General features: G+C 51.1%; 1 protein-coding gene across 10 annotated transcripts in view; it reads left to right on the top strand.

Moving 5' to 3' along the window:
* Positions 1-17,428, top strand: part of DYSF (dysferlin) — a 71,800-nt gene that overhangs the window by 51,578 nt on the left and 2,794 nt on the right. For all 10 annotated transcript variants that reach the window (XM_072927828.1, XM_072927824.1, XM_072927827.1 and 7 more), the window contains 9 exons: positions 502-672; positions 1,517-1,659; positions 4,859-4,998; positions 5,823-5,911; positions 6,129-6,224; positions 8,352-8,493; positions 15,838-15,937; positions 16,197-16,375; positions 17,171-17,280. In XM_072927828.1, coding sequence (XP_072783929.1) covers positions 502-672; positions 1,517-1,659; positions 4,859-4,998; positions 5,823-5,911; positions 6,129-6,224; positions 8,352-8,493; positions 15,838-15,937; positions 16,197-16,375; positions 17,171-17,280 — 1,170 coding nt within the window. The remainder of the gene's footprint in view (positions 1-501; positions 673-1,516; positions 1,660-4,858; positions 4,999-5,822; positions 5,912-6,128; positions 6,225-8,351; positions 8,494-15,837; positions 15,938-16,196; positions 16,376-17,170; positions 17,281-17,428) is intronic.

The raw sequence follows: 17,428 nt of genomic DNA, 5'->3' as shown, positions 1-17,428 counted from the left end.
GTTCCTCTGGAGAAGGGAAAAACCCAGGGAATGCTCAGAGTCCCAGGAGGGGCTCCAGGAGAGCTGGAGAGGGACTGGGGACAAGGGACAGAGGGACAGGAGCCAGGGAATGGCTCCCAGTGGGAAAGGGGAGCTTGGGCTGGGATCTTGACAAGGAATTCCTGGCTGGGCTGGAATTCCCAGATTTGCTGTGGCTGCCCCTGGATCCCTGGCAGTGCCCAAGGCCAGGTTAGACATTGGGCTTGGGTCCACCTGGGATCATGGAAAATGTGGGATGAGAAGGTTATTAAGGTGTCTCCTGATCCAAACCATTCCATGATTCCATGATAAGCGAAGCCAGCACAACACTGCCGTGGCCTTGCTGGATCAAGGTGACACAGCAGCTCAGAGACTCTGATCCATCCCATCCCCATTGGGTTGGGATGGGGTGTGGCTCCATTCCCATGGAAATCCAGCAGTGCGATCCTCTTTTCCCAAGCATTTCCCCATTCCCGTTTCCAGGATGTTTGAGCTGAGCTGCACCCTGCCCCTGGAGAAGGACCTCAAGGTCACCCTCTACGACTACGACCTCCTGTCCAAGGATGAGAAGATCGGCGAGACCGTCATCGACCTGGAGAATCGCTTCCTGTCCAAATACGGAGCTCGCTGCGGCCTTCCCCAGACCTACTGCGTGTAGGTTCCTCCGTGCACTTGGAATGTCTGTGAATCCTGGGATTGGGAGGCTGAGGTGGCCACGGGATCACAGCAGGGTTGTCCTGGGGGACCTGGCTGCAGCTGTGCTTCCCAGAGTCCTGGTTGTCATCCAGGGAGGTCCTGTTCCATCCCTGGTGGCTCCTGGTGACCTCGGGATGAGGACACCCACACAGATGTGGCACTCCCATCCCAGGAATGGGAAATTGGGGTGGGATATTGGGAAGGAATTCCTAGCTGGGATGGAATTCCCAGATTTGCTGTGGCTGCCCCTGGATCCCTGGCAGTGCCCAAGGCCAGGTTGGACACTGGGTCTTGGAGCAGCCTGGGACAGTGGGAGGTGTCCCTGCCCATGGATGGGGTGGAATGGGATGGGATTTAAGGTCACTTCCAACCTAAACCATTCCAGGATCCTGGAGCCCCTCCAGTAGGCTGGAAGATTGGGAATGTCTAATCCGGAAAAGAGAAGGATCTGGGATGACCTTTGAGGCCCTTGCAGGGCCTGGAGGGGCTCCAGAAGAGCTGGAGAGGGACTGGGGACAAGGGACAGAGGGACAGGACACAGGGAATGGCTCCCACTGGGAAAGGGGAGATTGGGCTGGGATCTTGGTAAGGAATTCCTGGCTGAGATTCAGCTGGAATTCCCAGACTTGCTTTGCCTGTCCCTGGATCCCTGGAAAAGCCCAAGGCCAGGTTGGACACTGGGTCTTGGAGCACCCTGGAACAGTGGGAGGTGTCCCTGCCCACAGCACTGGATGAACTTTATTATCCATCCAACCAAACCCATTCCACAATTCCATGATTCCATGATTCTGTTTGGTTTCAGCTCCGGCCCCAACCAGTGGCGAGACCAACTCCGCCCTTCCCAGCTGCTCCACCTCTTCTCCCTGCAGCACAACTACAAAGCTCCCACCTACAAATCTGACCGGATCATCTTCCGGGATCAGGAATACGTCCTCTCCGAGCTGGGTAAGATGTCAGGGATGCTTTGGGATAGCAGAATTTCCTTGCTCCAGAGGAAGGGATGGAGCTGGATGTCATGGAGACATCACCAGGATTGAGTGATGGCATTGTCCACATCCTCCTCCTCTCTGTCCACTTTGGCTCTGAGCCATTCCCAAGCTTGGCCGTGCTCCAAATCCTGGGATCAAGCCCAGACCTTCAATCCAGGAATGTTGACCTTGGGTTTGTGGGAAGCTCCAAACTGATGTTGCAAGTGCATGGAGACATCATGAGGAGCATTATAGAGGCCAGGATTGGGTAGTGGACCTCTCCTCCTCTTTCTCCTCGTCCTCCTCCTCCTCCTCCTCCTCCTCGTCCTCCTCGTCCTCCTCGTCCTCCTCGTCCTCGTCCTCGTCCTCGTCCTTGTCCTCATCCTCCTCCTCGTCCTCCTCCTCATCCTCCTCCTCCTCTTCGTCGTCCTTCTCCTCCTCGTCCTCCTCCTCCTCGTCCTCCTCCTCCTCGTCCTCATCCTCCTCCTCGTCCTCCTCCTCGTCCTCCTCCTCGTCCTCGTCCTCGTCCTCGTCCTCGTCCTCGTCCTCGTCCTCGTCCTCGTCCTCGTCCTCGTCCTCGTCCTCGTCCTCCTCGTCCTCGTCCTCGTCCTCGTCCTCGTCCTCCTCGTCCTCCTCGTCCTCCTCATCCCCCTCGTCCTCCTCGTCCTCCTCGTCCTCCTCGTCCTCCTCGTCCTCCTCGTCCTCCTCGTCCTCCTCGTCCTCCTCGTCCTCCTCGTCCTCCTCGTCCTCCTCGTCCTCCTCGTCCTCGTCCTCGTCCTCCTCCTCCTCGTCCTCCTCGTCCTCCTCTTCCTCACTGGCCATGTTGGCTCTGGACTATTCACAACCTTGGCCGTGCCCCAAATCCTGGGATTGAACCCAGACCTTCAATCCAGGAGCACTGACCTTGAGTTGGACCAAACCGAACATCCCTGGATTGGGAGTGAGAAGCTCCAACCTGATAATCCAAGTGCTGCCAGAGCCAGAAGAGCAACTCTTCCATTGGAATCTCATTTTGGGAATGGTCACTAGAGGGAGACAATATCCCACACACAGACCTGGGAATTTTTTTTGGGATTTGGAGCAATCAGGGAACAAACCCAACTTCTACAAGGCGGAGAAAAGCTCCAGACTTTTGGGGAGGAGCTTTTTGTCTGCCCATGGCACCTCCCCCTGCCCCAACATTCCTGGGGCAGGAGGGTTATTTTGGGAAAATGCTGCTTTGAGGAACAAAAAGAGTTTTAGTCCCAGGAGGAGGTGAAATCCAACCGGGCCTGGCCCAGGAGCTGCAGTTTGGAATCATGGAATGGTTTAAGTTGGGACCATAAAGATGATCCCATTCCATCCCCTCCATGGGTAGGGACACCTCCCATTATCCCAGATGGATCCAACCTGGCTTTGGATACTTCCAGGGATCCAGGCGCAGCCACAGCTACCCTGGGAATTCTCTTCCAGGGCCTCCCCGCCCTCAGAGCCAAGAATTCCCAATATCCCACCTAAATTTTGGTTGGAATTTTAAAGCCACCACACCCAGGATGTCACCGGGGACACGGAACAAGGCACAGCCCAGGGCTGATCCCTCTCTTGGGAAACAAAGCACAAATCCCTTCAGGAATTCCGGTTTTTCCCTGGGGAGAAGGGAAGCAAGGAATCCTCACGGAAAAGTTTTCCTGGGAGATCTGGGGAGGTGTTAAAATATGTCCCCCCCGTGGCAGCGGCTGCTGTCACCTTCTTCGGCTTTAACAGCAGCGAGTTCAAACAGCAGAACAAAGCCCGAGGCTTGACCCGGAGCAGATCTGGAATCCAGCTGCGAGCTCCGGAGCGGGACTGGGAATAAACTGGAGCCGTTAAACACGAGAGCCGGGATTTTACAAGCCCCTCCCCCCGGCCCGTTATTCCATAACTCCCAGATTTTGTTGTTCTCCAAGAGGGGCTCGTTCTTTTCTCGGCACATAAAGCCGCACGTGTGCGCACACGCCAGAATTCCAGGATTTGGGAAATGTTTGGGAATTAGCCCAGGTGGCTGGAGTTCAGTGTGTCCTTGCCGAGGAAGGAGCTGAGATATCTCACAGGGATTTGGTGGAGTTGGAATGATATTTATGGAATGATATTTATGAAATGATATTTATGGAATGATATTTATGGAGCACGTTGTGTTTCAATTGTCCTGGAAGGTGCACGACCAGAGTGGGGTGAAGTCCACCAACCCCAGCCTGGGATTTTGGGATCGTTTGGGTCAGAGTCAGAAAATCAGGGAATCTTTTAGGTTGGAAAAAACCTTGAAGATCCTGGATTCCCAGAATTCAGGTTGGAAAAGACCTCCAAGATCGAGTCCAGCCTTGTCCAAATTTCCTGTTCAGTGGTTCTTTGGACACCTCCGGGTGTGGGGACTTCACTGCATCCCTGATATCCAAGGATAGGGCATCATGTCCCATCCCAGGAGTGGGATGGGGAGGCAGGAGTTGGACATTGGCTGTAGTGGGATGGATGGATGGATGGATGGATGGATGGATGGATGGATGGATGGATGGATCCAGACCAGGAAGAGAAGGCAGAAATGTCCATTATTGAGGAATCTTGGCCCATCTGTGGCAGGATCAGGGGCTGGAGATAATTCCAGGTCTTCCATGGGCAGGGAACCACAAATATCCTGGTGGGACTGGAGCAGGGATTTGGACCAGAGTAGGGACTTGGACTGGAGTAGGAACTTGGAACAACCCCCAGGAGGTGCTGGTGGTGTCTCCATGTCCTTCCTCCTCCTCCTCCCATTCCCGTCTTTCGTCCTAAATCCCACAGAGAAGAAATGGGATCCCACTGGGACCTCATTCCTGTCTGCCCAACTGAAGATCCTGGATGGATTTAAACTCTGGGATAAACTGTTGGGAGTGGGAACATCGGCAGAGGATTGATGGGAATTCTGATTTCTGGGACTTTAGGAGAGCTGGATTCATTGGATTCTCCTTTCCATGGGATGCAACTGGATCCTTGCCATGTTCCCCTGGCTGTGATTTGTGAGGTGGTTGCACAAGGCTCTCCATGGGTTTTCCCACTGGGAATGGTATCCCTGAGCCCAGCAGAGTTTGTGGTGATGGATTTGGGAATGGAGGCTGTGCTGCTCCAGCTGTTCCAGGCCAAAATCCATCCCTGTGGGATTCACTCTTCTTTCTTCCCTACGGCAGAAGATGGAAAACCCCCGAATCCACACCTGGGGCCTGTGGAGGAGCGGCTCGCCCTGGCTGCCCTCCGGAAGCAGGGATTGATTCCGGAGCATGTGGAGACCCGGCGCCTTTACAGCCCGCTCCAGCCGGACATCGAGCAGGTGGGTCCTGGAATGTGGCCGGGATGTGCCCAGGACTGGCATCTCCTGATCCAGAATGCTGCTGGGAATGTCTACCCTGGATTTCGGGGTATTCCCAGTGAGGGAAGGTGGTTGTTCCCTTCAGCATATGCTCCAATTTTTAAATTAAATTTAACTTGATTTAGTTTAATTTAATATAATTTTACTTTTTTGGTCTAAAAGTTCTATTCAGAATTCTTCTCCCAGAATCCCGGGATCACCGAGGTTTGGAAAAGCCCTCCAAGGTCATCCAGTCCAAGCTGTGCCTGATGCCCACCCTGGCACTCAGTGCCACATCCAGGAATTCCTTGGACACCTCCAGGGATGGGGATTCCAAACCTCCCTGGGTGCTTCCAAGGCTTGACCACCCTTTCCATGAGGAAATTCCTGCTGGTGTCCAACTGGAGCCTCTCCTGGCACAGCTTGAGGCCGTTTCATTTTCTCCTGTTATTCCCTGGGATCAGATCCCAACTCCTACCAAGTTGGGATCAGATTCCAACTTTCAGGCAGTTGTGGAGAGCCAGAAGGTCACCCCTGATCCCCGTTTTTTCCTGGCTGAGCCCTTTTCCCAGCTCTCTCAGCTTTTCCTGGTGCTCCAGCCCCCTTCCCACCTCCCTCAGCTGCTCCTCAGGATTTACATCCACAAACACATTTCCTACTATTCCTCAAATAATTTAAAAATAACCTTTAATGCTACTTTTCCATGATGGAATCCTCCCCTCCCACCCAAGGGAACCTCCCTGGGGAGGTTCAGGTGCTCCAGTTTGGAATCTCCCAAGGTTTCAGGGCTCTGTTTTTCCATGCAGGGAAAGCTCCAGATGTGGGTGGATCTGTTTCCCAAATCCCTGGGACATCCCGGCCCCCCCTTCAACGTCACTCCACGCAAAGCCAAGAGGTAACTTCCCATTTCTTCCTCATCTTTTCTTTGGGAAAGGAGTTGGGAATGCTTGGAAGCCACGGGTGGGGATGGATTCACCCACCTGGATGAAAGACAGATGTGGAATCATCTCCAGGGAAATGGCTCCCAAAGGGAAATCCATCAGTGGGACAACCTGGCTTCCAGGTGGATGAGTTTTCCACCTTGTCATGGTTTTATTCCCGGGATTTTCCAGGTTCTACCTGCGCTGCATCATCTGGAACACCAAGGACGTGATCCTGGATGACCTCAGCATCACCGGGGAGAAGATGAGTGACATCTATGTCAAAGGGTGAGTGTCCCGCTCCGGAGCCTCCTGGATTCCAGAGGCTGGAGGTGCAGGAGCAGCAGGGAAGGAGTTAAGGTGGTCCTTGGATTGGTATTGCTGGGGTAGACTTGTATTCTGCTGGGATGGTGGGACCATCATGGCTCTCCAGTTATGGATCCATGAATTTCCAGCTGTGGATTCATATCTTCAAGTATGGATCCACACTTCTCCAACCATGGATCCAGACCTCTCCAAGTATGGATCCATACCTTGCCAACTGTGGATCCACCTCTCCAACAGTGGATTCACCTCTCCAGCTATGGATCCACACATCTCGGGCCATGGATCCACACCTCTCCAGCCATGGATCCACACCTCTTTAATCATGGATCCACTTTTTTCCAGCCATGGATCCACACCTTTCCAATGATGGGTCCACACCTTTCTAGCCATGGATCCACACCTCTCCATCTCTGGATCCAGAGATGGAGATGTGTCTATGTGGAAGACACGTCTCTGCTGAACTCACAACCTTTTTCTTCACACCTCTGGGATGATCCCATGGCAGTATTTTTCCTTGAACTACTTGGATGTTCCCGTAGTGGGATAAGATGTGGGAGCAGCCTGGCCATGGGGAGAGGAGCCCATTGTCTACTCATTCCCAGCACCTTTCCCAGACTTTTCCCATGCTCATAGGTTGGATTATTTGCATGGCTGCTTTCCCTGGAATTCCCTTTATTCCTGGAAACAGCCCTCTGGCACCTTCCCTTCCCTTCCCTTCCCTTCCCTTCCCTTCCCTTCCCTTCCCTTCCCTTCCCTTCCCTTCCCTTCCCTTCCCTTCCCTTCCCTTCCCTTCCCTTCCCTTCCCTTCCCTTCCCTTCCCTTCCCTTCCCTTCCCTTCCCTTCCCTTCCCTTCCCTTCCCTTCCCTTCCCTTCCCTTCCCTTCCCTTCCCTTCCCTTCCCTTCCCTTCCCTTCCCTTCCCTTCCCTTCCCTTCCCTTCCCTTCCCTTCCCGGGTGCAATCCCAGCCAAGGGAGTTCCTTTTTTAGTGTTTTTTTGGGATTTACGCACAGGAAGAGGCGGGATTTGGGAGCAGACTGTAAACCCCTGGTTTACAATCCCGGTTTCCCGCCTGTAAATCCCGAATGCCGTGCACTTTTCCTGGTATTCCCATCAGGTCTGTTGTTATCAGCTCCGGTTGAGTTGTTCTGTGTCTTTTGGGGCTCCTAAAAAGTTGTGCTGCTGGAAAAGTGGAATCATCCAGGGGTTGCTGAGATCCCTTTCCAATTTTTTAGCATCCAAGAGAATCCTGCAAGGCTTGAAATGAGTAAAACCTTGCTCAGCTTCCATATCTTCCAGCCCGAAGGGAAGTCATCCTGAAAAACCCTATTGGGAATGTTTGAAGTGATCCATTTGTGCCTCAGGGTCTGCCTATGGATCAGGAATCCTGTGGGGAACATTCCTTCCATCCATTGCTGCCTCTGGAACGTGGGCTGGAACCTGCCTGTCCTAGATTGCGTATTAGGGAAAAATTCTTCATGGAAAAGCTGTTGAGTAGTGGAAAGGGATTCTCAAGGAATGTTCAGGCTGGGAGAGCTGGGAATGTTCCCCTGGAGAAGGGAAAATCCAGGGAATGCTCAGAGTTCCCAGAGGGGCTCCAGGAGAGCTGGAGAGGGACTGGGGACAAGGGACAGAGGGACAGGAGCCAGGGAAAGGCTCCTACTTGGAAAGGGGAGATTGGGCTGGGATCTTGGCAAGGAATTCCTGGCTGGGCTGGAATTCCCAGATTTGCTGTGGCTGCCCTGGATCCCTGGCAATGTCCAAGGCCAGGTTGGATGGGGCTTGGATCCACCTGGGATAGGGAAAGGTGTCACTGTCTGTGCCTGGAGTGGGATGGGATGATCCTTAAAACCCTTCCATCCCCGACCATTCCATGATTCCATAGTTCTGGACTTCCTAGCCCCAGCACTGATTCATCTCCCAGCTCTGGGATTGCTGCATTCCCTCTCCCATCTCCAGGATTTCCCCACCCCCAGCAGCCACTGGGACTGGGAATATTCCATTTCCCACTCGCGGATGTTGTGACATCGGGCGAGATCCCAAATCCTTGCCACGATCCCGATTTTCCACGGGCTCTGTTTGTCCCTGGCAGGTGGCTGGTGGGACACGAGGAGAACAAGCAGAAGACGGATGTCCACTACAGATCCATGGGAGGAGAAGGGAATTTCAACTGGAGATTCATCTTTCCCTTCGATTATCTCCCAGCGGAGCAGATGTGCCACGTGGCCAAGAAGGTGAGTGGTCCTGGATGGAATTCCTGCATCCTCATGGGAATTCTGGGGTGAAACAGGAATTTCAGACTTTCACAAGCAAAACCGTGCAAAGCTTGGCCTTTCTGTGGTGTTGACAGCGAAATTTTGGGAATTTTGTTAAAAAATCCACGTTTGGAAGCAAAGTGGGGTTGGAATTAGAGGTGAAAAACATTGGATCAAGTGTGGAAATGCTCTTGGATGACAGGGATATTCCAAAGCTGGAGAGGGCGATTCCATGGGGATGGTTTGGTGGGAACCTCTGTTTTCCAGCATGGAATAACAGGCACCATGTCATGCAAAAACTTCCCGAAAAGGCTAAAAATATGGAAAGAAAGGAGCTGACTCCAAATTCCTGATGGGAACATGGGTTGGGATGTGCCACTGGAAGAAAAGCTTTGGATTCAAGGAGACGATTGCATTGGGAGTTGAAGTGGATGGGGATTTTTGGATGGGATTTTGATGCCCTTGTTCCTCCAGCTGCTCCAGATGTTCCTTGGATCAGTTCATGGGAATTGCACGGATGGAAGGAAACAGGAATGGGGTTGGGATGGGTGCATGGAATGCAGGGGAAAATTGGATGATGGAAATGATGGGAGTTAGGGAAAACTGGACACCAAAAAATAGAGATCAATTAATTTAAATTTCCTTCACCTGGATATTAAAAGGATTAAGAGGAAGAATCCAATGGAAATTCCCTATCCATGTCAGGGGGTGGAACTGGATCATCTTTAAGGTCCCTTCCAACACAAACCATTCCATGATTCTGCGATTTTTGGCTCGTTGTGGTCTGTGGACAACAGGGAAAATCCTGTCTTCCTGTGGCACCTCCCTGGAGACTCAAAGTCCTTCATCCACCTCATCCCGAGCCTTCATCCCTTGAGGATTTGGGACACCATCAGGAATTTCCTCATGGAAATGGTGGTCAGGCCTTGGAAGCGCCCAGGGAGGTTTGGAGTCCTCATCCCTGGAGGTATCCAAGGAATTCCTGGATGTGGCACTGAGTGCTGAGGTGGGCATTGATGCCAAGTTGAACTTGATGATCCTAGAGAATTTTCCAACCTCTGATCCCATGATCCCATGATCCCTGCTCCCTGCTTTTACTCAGCCTCAGTTTTCATGGAATATGAGGTGCCCAGAGATTCCTGCTTGCAATGGGACCATCCCCGAAACCCACTGAGATCCCCAAAAATCGCCTGTGATCCCCAAAACCCGCTGAGATCCCCATCCCATCTTATTTTCCATGGAACCAGCGCCTCTGCTGGGAAGATGCCGAGCAAATCCCCCATCCCAGACAATTCCCAACTTCCAAAGACCTTCCCGGGCAGTTCCAATGATTGACAGAATCCCAGCCGGGCTCATTTCACGCTTCATATCCCACAAATCCCAAGTACAGGGTGTACTACATCCAATTATCCCTCTTGGAAAAAGCCAAGACCCCCTCCATAAACCCCTTTAAGCACATCCATCCCGCTGTGCCGATCTGGAATCTTTTCCCACCACATGGCTTCCAACGCTGGATCCGAAAATAAACACCTTGTAAAAGCTCTCTGTAAAGGCCGGAATAATGAAGGAAAAGCCGGGTGGAGCATTCCGGCCACGGGAATTTTTTGATCTTGCCATGTGCTGTTTGAACTCCGGCTTGGTTCCTGCGGCCGTAAAAATCCCGGCTGGAAAGGGAGGCGCTGGAAGGTGGAATTTCAATCAAAGGTTGGGAGCGACTGTGGGGAATTGGGAGCTGCTCAAAACCACCTGTGCCCAACCAGGCTGGGAGGGAAAGAGTTTTCCAATGGCTCTCCTTTGTTTGCTCCGTGCCGGAGCTCCCAGGAGTGTGGCCAGGTGGATTAGGAATCATGAAATTATGGAATAATTTGGATGGGAAGGGAGCTGAAACATTAGCCAGTTCCATCCAGGGACAAATTCCACAATCACAGGTGGATCCAAGCCCCAGTGTCCAACCTGACCTTGGGCACTGCCAGGGATCCAGGGGCAGCCACAGCAAATCTGGGAATTCCATCCCAGCCCCTCCCCACCCTCCCAGCCAGGAATTCCTTGCCAAGATCCCAGCCCAAGCTCCCCTTTCCCAGTGGGAGCCATTCCCTGGCTCCTGTCCCTCTGTCCCTTGTCCCCAGTCCCTCTCCAGCTCTCCTGGAGCCCCTTCAGGGACTCTGAGCATTCCCTGGATTTTTCACTTCCAATTCCAGCAATCCCAACTCTCCCAGCCTTTCCCACAGCAGAGCTGCTCCATCCCTCTGATCATCCTGGTGCCTCCTTTGGATTGCTCCAAGAGCTCCATGTCCTTCCCATGCTGGGAATTCCAGAGCTGGAATTCCTGTAGGTGAGGACTCTGTGGGTCATCCCAACTCAGGCTGCAAATACTCTCTCCAAAAAAAACCAAGGATGCCTCTGGATAAGATGGTGTCCATGTTATTTCGGTCTGATAGGAATGCCTGAGGTGCTTTGGAGCCTGGAAATCCAGGGAAAACCCAGGGAAAACCCAGGGAAACCCATGTGCCACTCTTTTTCCTGCTTTTCTGAACCTTCCAACCACTTCAGGATGGTTTTCCATAACTTTCCTGGCTGGAATAATGTTATTAAGATTTTTCTTCTTCTTCTGAGAGGGGAATTTCTCCCAATCCAAAATTCAATTTCTCCCAGTCCAAAATTCCCAATCCAAAAATCCTAATCCCAAATTTCCAAAATATTGCCATGGAAGAGAATTATTCCCATCTTTAGGACAGCTCTTCAGAAAGCATGGAAATGATTTTTTAATGCTTTTCTCAGCATTCCTTTCAAATTTCCATCTTTGTTCCCTGTTCCCACTTTTTTTTTTTGGTGCCATCTTTCTCTTCCAGCCATGTAAAATTCAAACCACGTTGGCTGCATGGGAAGAGCACATTCCCAGGTTTTTGAGTCCTGCAGGAAAATATTTCCTGGGATGGAAAATGAGAAAATCATGGAATGATTTAGGATGGAAAAGCCTTCTAACATCACCAGCTCTGCCAAGGCCACCACTCTCCACATCCCCAGGTGCCACATCCAGAGAGATTTTAAATAATTCCAGGGATGGACATACCATCATTTCCCTGGGCAGCATCTGCATGGCTGGAAAACCCTCTCCATGAAGGAATTTTCCCTAAAATCCAGCCTAACTTGGAAATTTAAACTTTGGATTCTCTGTTAAGCCTGTTACCGGATTGGTCACGGGAAAACCAGGACCATCCGAGGTCACCTGGATGTGGATCCCGTTTTCCCAGGCATCCACCCAGGAAAAAGCTCAGCTCCTACATCCCACAGGTGCCACAGGGTGGAAAATGCATGGAATTGGTTTTGGAATGTTCAGCTTCCTGTGCCAATTCCAGCAGCAGCTGGATTCGGCTGCCACATCTGGATCTGGGAAGTTCTTTAGGGTAGGAAAGGGTTTGCCTGGAATATCAGAGCGAACGGCATTTCCATGGATGTGCCGGGTCTGGTTTTGGGATTCTTACGGACATGGAGGGGCTGGAGCATATCCAGGGCAGGGAACGGAGCTGGGAAGGGGCTGGAGAAGTCCTGAGGGAGCTGGGAAAGGGGCTCAGCCTGGAGAAAAGGAGGATCCAGAGGGAACTCCTGGCTCTTCACAACTTCCTGGGATGTTTGAACCAGGTGGGAGCTGGGATTTAATCCCAGGGGAAAACGGGATAAGAGGGAACGGCCTCAGGCTGTGCTAGGGGAGGCTCAGGGTGGACCTCAGCAAGAATTTCCTCAGGGACAGGGTGGTCAGACCTTGGAAGTGCCTGGAGAGGTTTGGAATCCGAATCCCTAGAGGTTTCCAAGGAATTCCTGGCTGTGGCACTCAGTGCCAAGGTGGGGATAGGACACAGCTTGGACTGGATGATCCTGGAGGGATTTTCCCACCTCAGGGATTCTGCGACATCCAAGGGGAATCTCCTGCATATCCAGGACTCCCAAATTCCTGCAGGATGAATGTGAAATGGGACATTTTGGGAGCAGACTTCCTCTCCTTCCCAAAAATCAGGTTTCCTCCTTTGTATTCTGGAGCACATCCACAGTCCAGGAGAAATGCAGCCCTGTCAACACTTTCCTGGGAATCTGAGCCGATTTTTTCCCTGATGCTTTATCCACAAAAACCCATAAAATATCCCAGAGCCTCCCCTCGCTTGGAAAACAAACCCCCAAACAATAATTCCAGCCTTTTTTCCCTGTGGCTTGGACAAGGCTGGGATATAAATTTTGTGCTCCGGGTTGTTTATATAGGGAATGTTCGGAGCTCGATTTAATCATGGAAGCGAATTTCACGCTGCCTTGAAAGGGACCCATAAGCTTCACTCGGCATCAAATTCCCCCTTCCCAATTCCCTGTTCCTTTTCCTGCCTTTCCAGTGGAACTCTGGCTGTCCCCAGCTGGACCAGCAGGGAGGTTTTGTCTCTGGCAAAGTGATATTTTATGGTGTTTTTCCATTAAAAAAAAAAAGGGGGGGAGGAATTTAGAGAGATGGAGCATTGAATTCCCACCTGGAAACACTCAAGCCCTACCTGAGGTATCCCTGGAATGTCAGGATGTTGTTCTGAGGGGTTGGGATGCAGAGGGTGGAGAGGTTTTGTTCCCTTTTTCCTTGGCCATTGCAGTGGGAAGGATGGAAGGAGGAATCCCAAAGTCTGCTGGGTTTGCCAGCAGTTCCATGGAATCGTGGAATGGTTTGGAATGGGAAGGACCTTAAAGCCCAACCAGGGACACCTCCCACTGTCCCAGGTGGATCCAAGCCCTGTCCAACCTGGCCTTGGACACTTCCAGGGATGGGACAGCCACGGCTTCTCTGGGAATTCCATCCCAGCTCCTCCTCATCCTCACAGCCTGGAATTCCTTCCCAATATCCCATCCAACCTTTCCTTCAGCTTCATTATCCCGAGGGACACAGATCCAGTTGGGATAGGTGGGAGATGATTCCAAGTGCGAGGTTTTCCTCAAGTTTAGCTCTGCGTGGATGGGATGGGGCAATGAGAAATTCCAATGAATCCTTGGGAAGTTGCATCAACCCAGAAGAGCGTGTGGGATACGCCTGGAGCATGGACACATCCATTGAATGTGGGAATGATGGGATGAACCTCTGAGCCAGGAATTCACTGGGAAGAAGAGGCATCTGGACGACATGGAGCTCATGGAAATTTCCTTTCCAGGGAATATTCTAGCTGGGAAATGAGGTGGTCTCGAGGGTCCCTTCTTGCCCAAACCAGTCCAGAATTCCATACATTTCCCGCTTTTCCAAGCCAACCTTAGATGGGCATCTGGATTTCTCTCAGAAGGGATAATTCAAAGGAGCTGGTGGTGTTCACCTTGGAGATGGATCTGCTGCCACCTTGGAATTTTCCAGCTCCTCCTGAGGTCATCCCAGCTTTGTTATCCATGGATCCATGGCTCCTAGATCCCCATGGATCCCTTCTTTCCCCTGTTTCTGGGAAAGGGAAGAATCAACATCAACTCTTCCCCTTTTTTATCAATTTTAATTCAAAACAGCTGGAAAAGCTGGGAGAGATCCCCCTGGATAAACATCCATCCCAACCCACTGCAACCAGCACAGGGGAGAGAGGGAATTTTCCATGGACTTCCTTTGGGATTTCTCGATTATCCAATATCTCAAATGCATCCATAAAATGCTCCAATGCAAAATTCCTGGCACATTTTCCGAAAACCGGGCAGGGAACGGAGCAAAATTGAAACAGAACCATCCAGGGGGATCTCTTAAAATTAATCCAATGGGATTGGAGTGCCCACGGACTCCCAGCCGGAATATTTGTGCTCCTATGGAATGTGACACGTTTTTCTGCCTTTTTAATAATTTAATATTGGATGAAATAATGAATCTGAGTCTTGGGGTGAATTTATGGAGCGACGGGTGAATAATGCTGGAGTTTCCTGGTTTTAATTAAATCCTGTCATTTCTGACACTTCCAGGAGGAATTGCCACTGGGACAGCCTTGGAGAGGTGTCAGGAATCCCGCTGGGATTTTCCTGCTCTTTGCTGGAGCCAGGAAAAACAATCCCAACAATCCCTTGGCTTTGGGTGGGATTTTGTCTTTCTCCTTTATCCCAACATTTCTTTTTGGACGTCAGGTGGCATTTTTTTAATGGAAAGGGTGGAAGTGCCCAGGGAGGTTTGGAGTTCCCATCCCTGGAGACGTCCAAGGAATTCCTGGATGCTGAGGTGGGGATTTGGCACAGCTTGGGCTTGTTGATCCCAAAAGGCTTTTCCAACCTCAGGGATTCTGGGATTCTTAATCCTAACTCCCAGGCATCCCAACAGTGGTGTTAGATCCTGTTGGAAAAAATTCCTATTTTCACACGTGAAAATAGTGATTCTGCAGATTCCGCTTCCCAGGCAGTGGATATTCCTTATTCTGGGGTGCAGAACTGATGGATAACTTGGGAATGTTCCCCTGGAGAAGGGAAAAATCCAGGGAATGCTCAGAATCTCTGAAGGGGCTCCAGGAGAGCTGGAGAGGGACTGGGGACAAGGGACAGAGGGACAGGAGCCAGGGAATGGCTCCCACTGGGAAAGGGGAGCTTGGGCTGGGATCTTGGCAAGGAATTCCTGGCTGGGCTGGAATTCCCAGATTTGCTGTGGCTGCCCCTGGATCCCTGGCAGTGTCCAAGGCCAGGTTGGACACTGGGGCTTGGAGCAACCAGTGTGATATTAGCAGATTCCTGGGATACCATGGAATTGTCCTTTCCATATCCATGTTCCATAATAAATTCAGGAGCCATGGATGGCCTGATGGTGGGACTGGTATTTGATGGTCTCAGGTTGTCCCACTGCCTGTGACAGACCTGGGAGCAGATTGGAGCCATGGCAGATCTGGAAGGGAAGAAATCCTTGGGAATTCTCTGCTGGCAGTGCTGATTTAGGCGTCAATCCCATATTTTTCCATTTTTAAGAGGAAGGTGAAGTTTGGCAGCACCAGCACCCAACGCTCATTGTTTTCTTCACCTTGGAGAGTCACCCTCATTGGAATTGTGGGAATTTATGTCGCTCCTAAGAATCCTGTTTGGGATCCCATGGAGCCATTTCCTAAATTAAATTAAATTATTTGAATAAAATTAATTACATTTATTTAAATCATTAAATTAAGGCATAAATTTTTGCCAGCACCTTCCAGACACATCTTGGGTTTTCCACTGATTATCCTTATCCAAGAGTTTCCCAGAACCTGTGCTCCTGCAGATCCACAGCAGGGCACCCCAGGAATTCCAGGATTTCCAGAGCCAGTCTCTGCCCAATTCTCCCGATGAATCTTTAATTTTCCCGTGGTTTCTTTCCCGGTGGGATTTTAGGAACACTTCTGGAGCTTGGACAAGACAGAAAACAAGATCCCACCCCAGCTGATCCTCCAGATCTGGGACAATGACAAGTTCTCCTTTGACGACTATTTGGGTAAGTTGGGAATTTTGGGATCCATTCCAAAAAAGGGAAAACATGACTGGCACAGGTTGTCTGGACAAGCTGTGGGTGCCCCATCCCTGGAAGTGTCCAAAGCCAGGTTGGATTTGGCTTGGAGCCACCTGGGACAGTGGAAGGCGGGACTTTAGATTTGGTTGGATGGGGCTGCCCAAACTCCATGGGATCAGGGAGCATTCCATGTTTTAAGGATTTTCCCGTTGAGATGTCTCACCTGGAATGTTCTTCCCTGCAGGATCCATCCAGATGGATCTCAACAGGATGCCCAAGCCTGCCAAGACGGCAGAAAAGTGTTCCTTGGACCTTGTGGATGATTCCCTGTCCTCCAGCCGCTCCGTGTCCCTCTTTGAGCAGAAAACCGTCAAGGGCTGGTGGCCCTGCGTGGCCGAGCAGAACCAGCAGAAGATCCTGGCGGTAAAGTGACCTCTCCATGTTTTCCCTTGGATCTTTCACTCCAGGTCCCATCCCTGGAAGCGTCCAAGACTTTAAATTCTTTCCCAATCCAAGCTGTTCCAGAATTCCCTAAAATCTTCTTTCAATTCAAGCCAGGGCAAGAAATTCCACTTCCATCTGGAGATTTTGTGGTTCCAGCCAGACCAGTTATGGTTGGCTGGAAGTTTTCCGGCACCGTGCAGAGGAATGATCAGTTTTGTGGGATTTTCACCCTGGTTTTTGGAGTGCACTACAAAATTTGATTCTGTATCATGACTATTCCCAACAATCTCGTGTCCTAAACACCAGGAAAAAATTCCAGCTGTTCCCAAAGATGGATTTAAACGTGTCTGGGCCCTTGTTCCAGGTTTTGGTGGATTGAGGGAATCCAGGCAGGGAATTGGGTCATTCAACCAAAAAAATCCTTGAGCTGGTTCCAGGGAAATCGGGAATCAGGGAATTGGGAAAGACTGGATGTGACACTCAGTGATGATCAGTCACAGCCTGGACTTCATCCCAGAGGTTTTTCCAGCCTCAGCGATCCTGGGATTCTGTGGTTGCCCAAATTTGGGTGTCAGTGGGATCCAGAATTTCCTGGAATATCTCCAGTGATGGGTGAAGGATTTCTGGGATCCTTGTGATCATTGTTGGGAGTGGTTTTGTTCTGCTCAAAACATATTTTCTTCCCCTAATCCCTATTTTCCATCCCACATTCATTCCTCACCTTTCCCTCTGTTTTTTTGGGATAATAAATAAGTTTTTGTTTAACCCATCCAGGGCAAACTGGAGATGACTTTGGAAATCGTGGCAGAACAGGAGCACGAGGAGCGTCCGGCTGGGATGGGACGGGATGAGCCAAACATGAACCCCAGGCTGGAGGATCCCAAGTAAGAACATCCTGAACGGAAAAACAACCACCAGGGCATGGAATTCTCGAGGACCAAATGGGAATTCTGGGTTTCCAGCTGGAGGGAACTGGGCTGAACTGGGTTTGAAGCTGCCTAGGAGCCACTCTGAACTGGTGGAGACTGGGAG

This window comes from Taeniopygia guttata, chromosome 4, assembly GCF_048771995.1.
Source record: "Taeniopygia guttata chromosome 4, bTaeGut7.mat, whole genome shotgun sequence".
Lineage (NCBI taxonomy): Eukaryota > Metazoa > Chordata > Aves > Passeriformes > Estrildidae > Taeniopygia > Taeniopygia guttata.
Note: the sequence above shows the minus strand (reverse complement) of the source record. Positions and strands in the feature narration are given on the sequence as shown.